The following is a 12,809-nucleotide window of genomic DNA, read 5'->3' on the forward strand; positions in this document are numbered from 1 at the left end:
ATTTTCAGAAAGCTTGAATATAAAAATAATGGTACAAATTATAATTGCTATATGATGTATTCCCCTGCACCATGTATATTAATCTTTGAATTTTATAATGCTACCTAAATATATTGTTTAATTATGATGCAAATACTTTTTAAAACTTTCTAGCATTTTTTCAGAGCATGATAGGGAAAGCCAGATATAGCAAACAGTTGGACACCATAGAACTATTAAATATACTTCTGTCCTAGAAGTGAGAAAATGGAGTATTATAATTTACTAACCCCTTTCCTCTCATAAAATTTATGTCTGTGGAAATGTCTGGGTTTGTATCTTTTCTTTATGTACCTCAGCAGTGAAAAGAACAAAAATGGCTTGTATAATAAAATGCTGTGATGGGTTTAAAGAAAAGGAAGGAAGGAAGGAAGGAAGGAAGAAGGAAGGAAGGAAGGAAGGAAGGAAGGAAGGAAGGAAGGAAGAAAAGAAATGAAGGAAAGATGAAAGGAAGGAAAGAAGGAAGGAAACGTCTCTAAAATAAAACCTAAATCTTTTACATGCTTTGAAGAGCAGATTTTTCTTCCATAAACAAGGAAGCTAGATCTGCAACAATTATTCATATAAAGTCATTAAGGATAGTCCCTCTTGTCAAGATGTGGAAGTTTCTTGAAAGTCCAGATTCTATATAGAATTTAATTTAAGTCCCCATAGAGTAAGTCACATAAAGTAAGTCTATCTGTATCTAAAATAGTCAATTCTATAAAGGAAAAAAAAAAGATAAACTTATTACTGGATGTGGGTCTTCAGTTGGTTAACATAATAGTGTAGGTATGTAGTTCTACTTTTTTCTTTAACACTTTTGGTATTGGGTAAACATAAAGCAATTTAAGTACTTAGGGAGAAAAAAAAATTTGTTTCTTTGGGGCGATTAGGTGGCTTTGTGTATGTCTACTTTTTTGAATATCTGTCTCTTTGTCTACAAAATGGGCCTAACAACACTTGTACTCCCTACCTCACAGGGTTGTTGTGAGGAATATATGAAATAATGTAATTCTAGAACTTTGTAAAATATTAAGTACTGTGTAAATTTTAGCTATTAGTTGCATTGTTACTGTTAACATTATCATACATTTTTATATCTCCCTAAAATATGGCATCTATGAAATTACTTTTGCTGTTAGCAATTATAGAACTCTAGAGAATTCAAACTTTAACATCTAATTTAAAAGATTCAATAAAATATACAGGAAGGCATTAGATTGTTTTCAGAGTAGTGAGTCATACAGCTTTTTAAAAATTACCTTTTTTAAGGGGCAGCTAGGTGGCACAGTGGATAGAGCATCAGCCCTGAAGTCAGGAGGACCTGAGTTCAAATCTGGCCTCATACCTAACACTTACTACCTGTGTGACCATGGGCGAGTCACTTAACATCAATTGTCTAAAAATTTAAATGACTTTTTTTCCCAAAAGTTCATCTATCTGTGCTAGACATACATTTTACATAAACCAAACAAATTTTATATTCTCATTATCTGAGATTGAATAGCCATAAACACCTTTGCATATGGTATCTCCTATATTCAAGAGAAGTAAGCAAAGTTAGCATTCAATCTAAAATTCCCATAAATCTGAGATTGTGTGGCCAACTGCATAGCCAGAGGAAGAGGTTTCATTTTATCTGACTCATATTTTCAAATTAATTTACATTTTTTATTATACATAGGTAAAGGCAATGAAGTTTCATAATATTACAGGCATTGTTTAGTCATTTTTCAATTGTATCAGATCTTCTTGAACCCATTTGGGGTTTCCTAGGCAAAGATACTGGAGTGGTTTGCCATTTCTTTCTCTAGATCATTTTTATGAATGAGAAAACTGAGGGAAACATGAATAAATGACTTTTCTAGGGTCACATAGCAAGTAAATGTCTAAAGCCAGTAACCCATAAAGAAGAATCTTCCTAACTGTAGGCCCAGCACCCTATTCACTGAATCCTAGCTACCCAGCATCACAAAAGGAAAGATGAAAAGAACCTCAAAGTCACCCATTTCCCCTGCCTCTTTTTAAAAGGAAATAAGCACACAACTTGGTAGTGTTAAAATGAAAATAAAAACCAAAGCCTTGACTAAATTCCACTACACTATGCTGTTACAGAATTTGTTATTTTATAGTAGAGTTATTCATTTTATAATTAAATTTACTTTGTTTAGAAAATAGATTTTTAAAAACTTTTTTGAAAATGAGAATGAAGACTAGAGACATTTAATCTTCTATTTCTAGTATTATGACTCTCACATGAATACAGTTTATCTTAGTAAGTATAAACACAGATAATTTTACAATTAATTATCCTCCATTACCTGGTAAAGATTCATCAGGGGGAGATCAACGATGTTTCATCCCCAGTGATAAATTGGTCCCATTTTTTTTCTTACTACTTGTAATAGACACTTCCTGTTACCCATGCATTAAGGGAAGTAGAATAAAATTAAATATGTTTGAATATTAATATTTATGACATCAGATTATACTAATACAAACCAACTTCAAGATGTCCTTTTAGTTGTTTTCCAAAAATTTTTTTATAATGAAAATTTTTAGGTATGATATTTAAAACTGCTGAAAGTATTGACAACTAGTCTGCCTTCGTTATTAAACCATTCAAAATGGAATGCTAGTTTTACACACAACAAAAATAATTATAAAAAATAAAAATAATACTGAGAGTAACAAAAAATGTATCAAAGTTTTATTTATTTTCCCTAATTCATACGGTACTTATCCAAATTGTAGTAGAATTTTCCAAGGATTTAATGGGTGCATAAGATTTTTAAGGTGACAAAGTTATTTTAAAATTCCCACTTCACTTGTTAATTGCTCTTTTGAGGAATGATAATCATTCTCTAACAACATAAAATTAATGATTGTCCTATGATGTAATCTGCAAGAATTATGGGCTCTGATTTCAAGTTCTATTCATAATGTGCTAACTTGGCATGGTACTATGAATATTTCTCCTGTGCTTTTGATTATTAAAGTTGATTAACAGATGATCATGAAAAAATATCCCCTTGGTTGAAAATCCTTTCTCCTCTCATGTAATCTTTCTTCATAATGCTTTTAATGCCAATATATTTTACTTGTTATTTGGTAAAGGAAGAAAGCATTCATATATCATTTGTGTATAAAAATGAACTTTTGACAATATTTTGAAAGTACTGTGATCATAAATGGATATCAGACAATAACATTTATTGAAAGTCTATATTGACTGAATCTGTCAGTGCACTTCCTCAGTGCAAAAATCAGTGTTAAATATTAAGGTATATATCAGAATTGAAAAAATATGTGCATCCAATATCACATAAACATGGAGATGGATATTCAACTTCTTATCCAAATATGAAAAAAAAAGTTTTCTGCCTACTTCTTTTAACAAAAATGTCCTTTATGAGGCCACATTTTAAAAACTATTTTGCGAAAATTGTTCCCTCTTAAATTTATGTCTCCATGTGCAAAATTTCATGCTCAACTACTACAGAATGTTAAAAGTATATTACAAAAGAATATGTACACAAAGAAAGATTTTCCAGGCACAATTTTGAAAATTTGACCTCCAGAATTTAACATTGAAATGACAATCTGTTTCTGCATAACATTTGCCACTTTCTCAGTGCAAAAATCAATGTGAAATATTAAGGTGTACAACGAATTGAATAAATATATCCACCCAATATGTGCTTTCTTCATGCAGGGATTTGAGACGACTGGGAGTGACTCTTGTCGGTCACCAGAAGAAGATAATGAACAGCCTTCAAGAAATGAAGGTCCAGCTGGTAAATGGGATGGTGCCATTATAACTCTGTTTTGACGTCACTTCCTGAAGTGATTAATTCTGCACTTTGTAAACTAGCCGTGAGATTTATTTTGACAAAAAAGAACAGAAAAAAAAAGAAACTGATTCCATAAGCTAAGGCAAGCAAGGACCTTAGCCACAAAATTTGTAACCAGTATTTGATGAAAATATCCTTTACTTTCTTTTGTCTTTATTTTTCATGAAGTAAAAATACAACATGCATTAAACAAGGAAATGGTTATACCATGGTTCGTTTAACCATTTTCTTATGCTTCTGCAAAAACAAAGTCCTTCCCACAACACTTTGTACATGGAATACAAAAATATATATAAAGCACCTTTATATCCTGACTTATGGCAGCACATGTTAATACTTCCAATGACTTACTTGAATGGAAACGGTTTTGTGGCCATTTGTGGGCTAACAAAAGCTGCAGTTTATTGAAGTTTACTTCAAGTCTTAATTGTCTACAAAAGTGTATTGAAGAGCAATATGATTAGATTTTTTCTTAATAGATATCTTGTTTTATAAATTTAAATGCTGTTACACAGCATTAAGTTATGAAGACTAGTGTATAAACATATTGCTTGATTAATGCAAATACAATACAGGGTGTATATTTATTTTTCTGTGTTATAAAATTGGGTTTAGTTTGCTCTTCTGGAGATTATTACTGAAAATGTCTGTATATTATGTACAGTTTGCTACATACCCAGATATACATTTGGGTTGGGGGTGGGGGTCCTAATGGGGATTCTGTGTATGCTATACTCTGCTTGTATTTTTGCCATTGTTTTGAATCTAGCAGCATAGAAGAACAAGTTTTAGGCATTTAGAATGCATATAAGAAAAGCAAGAGTACAACTAAAAATGAAACAAGTTTGTCTTTTTATCCCCTCTCTCCACATGTCCAAATGGCATTAAATCTCTCTATCCACTAACAGAAAATGTCTATAAGATTAAATTCCCTTTGGCTTTTTAAAAAACACTTTGTGATATCTGTGACAATGCAGTTCTTCTAGCCATTAATCTTGCTCCACCATAAGAAATTTCACCTTTTGGAATCACTGAAAATATCTTGTCAGGAAAAGTTGACACCAAAGGGCACATTGTCAGTGGGATGTAGAGGGATTTAACTGTGTGAGTTCCTATTAATATTGTTAAATCCATGGGCACAGCTCTAAGCATTTACCCCTAAGTGTTAATCCTTTGTAAGCAGTGCCATTGTGGCTCTGCCACGTAATTTTGATATAAAAGCAGCACTGGGACAGCAACTAGCATATATTTTGCCCCAGGATTCCCTTTGACCTATGTCTTCCAAAAATTGTATTTGCAGATAATTGGTTATTTATATCATAACTGCAGCTCTCATTCTGTTATGCGATAATGATGCTTTGGGGAATAGAGTTCTGTAGCAGTTGTATACATGAAAATACTTAATTTTCTTTAAAATATTCAGTGTTATTTCAAAGACAAGAAGAAAATGTCAAATGTATAAATCCAGGAAACCACATCTGGTGATGATTGGCAAAAGCAGATCCAAAATAATGTAAGATAGTCCAAAAAAGCTGTGGGAGTGTGATCATGCAAACTGGTTTACCTAAAAGCTTATACATTTTATGTTATTGATTTGTGGCTGATCATAATAAATTACATTACTAGGAGTAATCTATACATGAAAGGAGAGCAGAAAAGAGCTGGGATACAATCAACTCTAGATTCATTGTAAATGAAACTAGACTAGCTTGAATAAGTGACACCCAGAGAGAATATAAGGCCCTCACTTCTATAGAATATTTGGTTTCTTTCCCAATTTGGATACCAGGGAAAAAATAGAAATATTTAGTGGTCTTTTTTTTTCTTTCCACACTACTACTTATGTGACATGGCCATTTGGCAGGAGGAAAAAAGAGGAAAACTATAGGGCCTAAATCATTTGCAAATGGTTAACAATACATTTAATGATAAAGAGTGAACTGTATAATTTTTCTATATAAACTGTGGCTCCATTTATGTTCCTGGATATTCAAGGAAACTATTATAAATTTCACTGTATTATTCCTCACCCCCCCTGGAAATAATGTTAATAAAACTATTGTTTTAGTTTACCCATTTTGATTGAGGAAATGGAATTTGGACAATCTAATTTTTAAACATAATTGGAATTCTGATTTTGTTGGATTTGTTTAAAACAGAATCTGAGTGAAGAAAGTAGCAATTGAGACAATTCTAATCTCTGTTAAAAATATCTGATCATTTTATGTTATTTAATATAATCTCCTGAATGTAAGACAGCCACACAAGTACTTTGGATCCAGAGAGTAATTTGCAAAATGAAGTTGAGACTTAACTTTGTTGATTAAAAGAAAATTGCCAAGGTGAAGGAAAGGGGATGGGAACCTAATGGGTGCCAAGAATTACAATGTTAAATTATACATGCATATGTATACATATACATATATGCACGACATATGTGTTCGTGCGTATACACACATACATACAATCAGCTAAAATATTTAATACTTGTATATTCTTGACATGGATTTGAACTTGTTTTTAGATGAGGGAGTCTTTATGAATGTTTTAAAATGTCCACATAAACACCAAGCTCATCCTGACATACCAACTTTGTATAGGGTTTCTAAAAATTGTCACTTTGGCTGGAAAGAAGAAAGGGAGGTTTTCATCATAAATCAGATGTAGTCATGAAAGTAAGAACAAATGCCTTGCTAATGCATTTGTTCACCCCTGGATATAGCACCAATTGGAAAGGTGCCAAACTCATCTATAAATGTGAGAAATGGAGAAGAGAAAAGAGTGGGATGGACAGCTTTCATGAAATGCAGTGAGGCAGGAAGACCAGGAGAAGGTTTGACAAATCTTGATGGTGTGATTCCTCAGCATATTGTTTCATTTGGTCAGCCACCAGGCTATCACAAAGAAAACTGAGACATAATAGTTTTAGCGCATAAAGGAGATTTGTCAAATAATAAATAACATTATTAGAGCTATCAGTAGAAATATCTTCTGGGTATTTGTATCTTCCCAACTGCTGGACATTGTAAAGGAGTCACCATGGGGAGGAGACAACAGCTCACCAATATCTGTTGAAGTCTCACCATTACTACTTTTATCAATCAGAGCTTGATTTTGGCTTCTGCCTTTGGCTCAAATGTACTACGACATATCTTAATTGCTCTTTTTTGAATGGTAAAATATGTCATTGTGTATACAAAATGTAAGAGTTTGGGTTGTTTTTTGTTTCTGTTTCTGTAAATTACCTTGTCCTGGCTTACTGTACATTGAAATCAAATATGTATCTATATAATAATTTTCTGGAAGTTAGACAATGCTGTGGAAATTTCATTTCCATTAGAATTTTAAAACATAGGGTGGGCCAGCCTTAATAACTGTAGCTATTGGAAAGAATAAACTATTAGACAAAAGAAAGCATCCTTACTGCCCTTAAATCCATGTAAAGAAATTGGACAATGCTTCTGAATATAGCAACATTAAAAAGAAACACTCAGTTTTATTTGATCACTTATATAGCTATTAGTCTATGATACATCTTAATCTGAGAGAAAACAATGTCAAAAGACACATAATAATTTCACCCATGGAAGTGTGACTTAAAAAGCAGAGGATGAGAAAATTTGCCTTTGGAAGGCATTTTTGGACATATCCTAATTTAGTGTATAGAAAGCAAGAATAAATAAGTTTCATATCAGGTAGTAGTCATTTGCTGGGTAATTGTATTATATAGTTAATTGAGCTCATTTATTCATACTAAAGAGAAAAAAAAGGGAAAATTAAGCACCATACTTAGCAGTCTTTTGTGTCATCTTTGGTAGATGCCTAATCTAAAACCAAAATGAATTCATGTACAGTAAGATAATGATGATGTAAAATAATCAGAATTAAAATGTTAGCTTTCTTATAGTTTATAACTGGATAAGTGAAAGTCATGTGTTTTCTTTTCAATTGTTTTGGGTTTTTGGGGCCCAACTCTCCAGTTCAGGTGGATTACATTGTCCAATACATTTTGCTGCTATGGTAATGTGTCAAAGCATTTGGTAGATAATCAAATTATTTTTCATATCATATTTATTCATCTATAAAAGAGAACCACTCTTTAAAAATGACTAGTGTAAGGTTCTTGTTCAGGACAACTTCTACTTATTGCTTTCAGAAGACATCACTTAACATAAAAGGGCTGATTGACAACCATCAAATGTAAAATTTATTTAATCCCTCTAAATATTACAAGATAGAAAACTAAGGTGACAGGCAAATTAGTATTGATTCAGTGTTGAATATATATATGTGTATATATATACACATATATAATACATGCATACATATGTATTATATATATATGTATTTTTATATATACATATATATGTTTGTGTGTATATATATGTGTGTGTACACATGTGTGTGTATATATATATATATATATATATATCCTGTAAACATCCCAGTGGTCAAGAGATTGTGAATCTTTAGACTACAATAGTTTTAAAATCAGTCTTTAACAAGTATGTGAATTACATGAATAGCAGCCTGAGAGTTACATTTAGTTTCAGTCTTTGATTAATATTTTCATCAATATCCTTTGGTGCTATGCAGGTCAAAAGTGACTCAGTCCACATTTTCATAATTTGTGGTAGTGAATAGAAAAGTTCAATTCCTTGCCTGAGAGTTTAACTTGTAGAAAGTATAGATATAGTATTGCTGTATTTATTTTTTTTAATTTGATGCTCTGTGTGCATTTTGTTTGTGTACATGTTTTTGTAGTGTAAGATATGAAATTTTATATTTTTTCACAAAAATAAAAAAAAACTTTGAATACAGTTAAATCCAATTGTCATGCTTGATGCAAAAACATACTTGAAATTGTTTACAGAGGAGCTTTCTTTAGTTTCCATTTTAATTATTTAGGTTATATTCATTCCATTTTTTTATTTTATAAATATGTAAAATTGATTATCTACAGAATAACACAATTCATTTATCAGCTTGATTGTTTTGAAATTCAACATACATTCTTCTCCAGAAACATATCCATGATTGTCTGTTGTAGGTCTCTCCAAATATTTAATTTTGTAACTAGGGAATAACACTGAGATCAAAACCCCATGTACAATCAACCAATCATTTAATGTTGGACTCTAACAGGCATTTGTTTGGCTAGTTCTTCCTATAACCAAAGTCAATGATCCATTAGTAATTGCTCCAAAAAAATGGTGATTAGGGAAACTAGAACAAAACCCCCCAAGTGATGTTGGTCAGAAGAATTATAGACAGAGTAGAATCCATATCCTAGGGGCAGGTGGTAGTTAATGAAGAGGGCAAGAGATAAGGATGGGAATGATTACTTGCCATGAATTTTGATGGACTCCTGTACAGGATACCAGAAAGTAGCTTTTGTATTCAAGGGAGTTGAAAGGTATGACTTTATATGAATAGTAAATTATATGAGCTTGCTTTATAAATGGATTCAAAGTAGTATTAACTCTTTTCACCCCTACAAATGCATGTGGTTATTATTGTTATTGTTTCGCATTTTAACAATGATTCCCATTCGAAAATGTTATGTTTTTCTAAGTTAATTAAATAGATGATCATCATAATTAGGGGATGACTTCATGAAGTTTTATTTTTATCATTCAGTGGACAATTAAAATAAAATCATAGAATTCAAGAAGTAGAAAGATATTATCTAGTTTAACCCCTAATAGAGGCTGCTAGGTGATGCAGGAGATAACGTGCTAGGAAGATCTAAATTCAAATCTAGCCTCAGATACTCATTATCTGTGTGACCCTGGGCACATCACTTAACCACTGTTTGTCTCAGTTTCCTCAACTATAAAATCAGACTATAACAGCATCTGTCTCACAAGATTGTCAAGAGAATCAAGTGAGACATTGTTTGTAAAGCATTTAGCACAGTGTCTGCCACAAAGTAGATGCCATATAAATTATTATTCTCTTCCCCTATCACCCCTTCCCTTTGTTTCAAGGATGAAGTATGACCCAGAGGAATAAAATGACATGACCAAAGTCATACAAGTAACTATGGAAGAACAGTGATTAGAACTCCTGAACCAGATTTCTGCTTCCAAGTTTATAATTCTTTTCACTATACAGATTAGGTCAGAGAGTGAAGACATATTTCATCGTGTGTGTGTGTGTGTGTGTGTGTGTGTGTGTGTGTGTGTGTGTGAGAGAGAGAGAGACAGAGACAGAGAGACAGAGACAGAGAGACAGAGACAGAGACAGAGAGAGAAAGAGATACAAACCCAATAGATAATAAGAATTATTTTTAAAATTCTTGTAGTATGCTCCATTTTAGAGGATGGGCAAGAAATGGAAGTGTTGCTGCTTTTCTTATGGTTCTCAAAATATTTTCACTTCTTTTTAGTTAGTTATTTTTAGTTATTTTAGTTACAGTTATTTAATTTATTCTCTTAACAACAAAGAATACTTTTTTTACATAATAAGCAGAATAATTCATTTATTTTTATTCAATGCATTCATGCACAATCAACATAATAACATAATTCTGATATTTTCATTTGGCTTTCAACCACAAATGGTAGTGAAGTTTGATTGCCTTTTACTCTGTGACCTTAAGCAAGTGAAACACTTCAGCTCTCTGACCTTCAAGATCTTCACTGAAAAAAGAAAAAAGAAAAGATATTCACCTAACTGCCTTTTAAGGACCTTGTCTCTGAGCTCTCTAATTATGTGCTTAATATATTTAGAGAAGTTTATTGGCTATTGCTTATTAGCACAAGTTCTGGAAGGTTTTGCTAAGTTAGAATGGCTTCAAATACAGCCTGCACAATGGACTGTCACCTAAGGAACAGCCTAGCTAAGTTTCAAAAAGTTCATCATAAGGTTAGCACCTATATATATTGGTTTCTGTCCTAGTAACTCAAGCCTTTTAGTGTTATGGTATAAAAGATTTGGTAATGGAATCACATTTGTTCACTTTTATGCTGTGCGGTTTTATTTTACCAATGGCCTCTCATAGAGAAAAACTCTGGATTTGAGTCAGAACTGTGTTTGAACCCTATGTTACGTCCCAACAATCTGTGGACAAACATGGACAAACCCCTCAAGCTCTCTTAGCCTCTTTTTACTCTTAGAAAAATTGTAAAACGAGAATAAGAATATTTGGACAACATAATTTGCAAGGTTGGAAAAGGGGGTACACTTTATTTTTATTTTTTCCCAACATCCACTTTTATAAGATTTTATCTTCCAATTTTTTTTTCCCCCTCCTTACCTCCCCTCCAAGATGGCAGGCAATCTGATATAAGCTATACATGTACAATCATATTAAACATATTTCCTCATTAGTCATATTGTAAAAAAGAATAAGAACAAAAGGGGAAAACCACGAGAAAGAAGAAAAAAGAGAAAATAATATTCTTCAATCAGCATTTAGACTCCATAGTTCTTTCCCTGGATGTGGATAGCATTTTCCATCATGAGTCTTTTGAAATTGTCTTAGATCGCTGTATTACTGAGATCTGTCTTATCAATGTTGATCATTGTGCAATGTTGCTGTTACTCTGTACAATGTTCTCCTGGCTCTGCTCATTTCACTCAGAAACGGACCATACAAGACTTTCCAGATTTTTTAGAAATCTGCCTGCTCATCATTTCTTATAGCACAATAATATTCCAGTACATTCATATACCACCACTTATTCAGTCATTCCCCAATTGATGGGCAAAGGGAAGCACTTTATAAATTGTAAAGTGCTATATGGATAGAAGTTCTTATCTGATACTAATTAGGTTTGACTTTAATTAGGTCACATCTATAAGCAACTCTTTCCTCAGCAAAAATGCCCTAAGAAGGTTGAATTGAAGTGACATCAAGTTTTTCAATGATGAGGATATTAAATATGTCTTTGATTAATTCATTTGAAATCAGGTTACAATGGGATTTGATTTTGGTTGACATGAGTCGGCTAAAGTTGAAATTATTCACAGTGTTAGGATTTATTCAATTAGTGCTTTCCACTCTTTCTTCCTCCACTCAGATTTTGACCAATAGGCACCCATCCTATGGTTTTCTAGGGTATGATTCCTTTTTCACTCCAATTGCAAATTATCTGATGAGTTGACTCTTCAAACTAAGTAGTGCCACACCAATACTGAAACTGATTGCTTTCTATATAGCCTGCTTCTAGGGGGTTGCCATTTGAGTAAATACCCTGTAAATATGCCATACTAGGTTCTATTTCACATTAGTAGAACTTCAGAACTCAGTAGATTGTTCAGAAAGGTATATGTGCTGGAGGGGGTTAGGAAGAGGAGGAGGAAGTGAGAGAGAGAGAGAGAGAGAGAGAAACAGAGAGAGAGAGAGAGAATATTCTTTTTTTAAATGAAACCATCTATTATATGCCAGGCACTTTGCTAAGCATTGGAGATACAAAGACAAAAGTGAAAGCCCTTTCCTTCAAAGCATTTACATTTTAACAAGGAGAAAACATATGTAGTTCTATTGAAGGAATATACAAAGTACATAGAAAATCACCTTATAGGGAAAGCATAAGAGCTAGAGGATTAATAAAGACTTCTGACAGAAAATGGAGCTTCAGTTGAATTTTGAACCCAGGGATTTTAGGATTCTGAGGGGAGAAGGAAGAACATTGTTGGCCTGAAGAAAAGTACATTTAAAGCCCTAGAAACCAGAGATAGATTAATATGTTTAAGAAACAGTGAGAAGGCCCGTATGGCCACATTAGAAACTGAGGTATTATTTTAGAGACCTGGGTTGTGATACTGTGGTGAATTTTTGCCTTATCTTGCCCTGATCTAGGTACTCTCATTACTTCCTTGCTATTTCTAAAATACTGTTCCATGTGTAATCTTCCCAACACCACATACCTGAACATACTTTAGCTCAACTTGATGTGTTTTCTCCCATTATAAAATAAAGTTCTT

General features: G+C 32.7%; 1 protein-coding gene across 8 annotated transcripts in view; it reads left to right on the top strand.

The window, feature by feature from the left end:
- The window catches only part of EPHA5 (EPH receptor A5), a 493,180-nt gene extending 484,485 nt beyond the window's left edge, over window positions 1–8,695 (top strand). For all 8 annotated transcript variants that reach the window (XM_020999825.2, XM_078148799.1, XM_020999824.2 and 5 more), the window contains one exon: window positions 3,737–8,695. In XM_020999825.2, the coding sequence (XP_020855484.1) occupies window positions 3,737–3,842 (106 nt within the window). In that variant the 3' untranslated portion in view covers window positions 3,843–8,695. The remainder of the gene's footprint in view (window positions 1–3,736) is intronic.
- The last annotated feature ends 4,114 nt before the right edge of the window (window positions 8,696–12,809 follow it).

This window comes from Phascolarctos cinereus, unplaced genomic scaffold (genome assembly GCF_003287225.1).
Source record: "Phascolarctos cinereus isolate Bilbo 61053 unplaced genomic scaffold, phaCin_HiC Scaffold_9;HRSCAF=440, whole genome shotgun sequence".
In the NCBI taxonomy this organism is placed as follows: Eukaryota; Metazoa; Chordata; class Mammalia; order Diprotodontia; family Phascolarctidae; genus Phascolarctos; species Phascolarctos cinereus.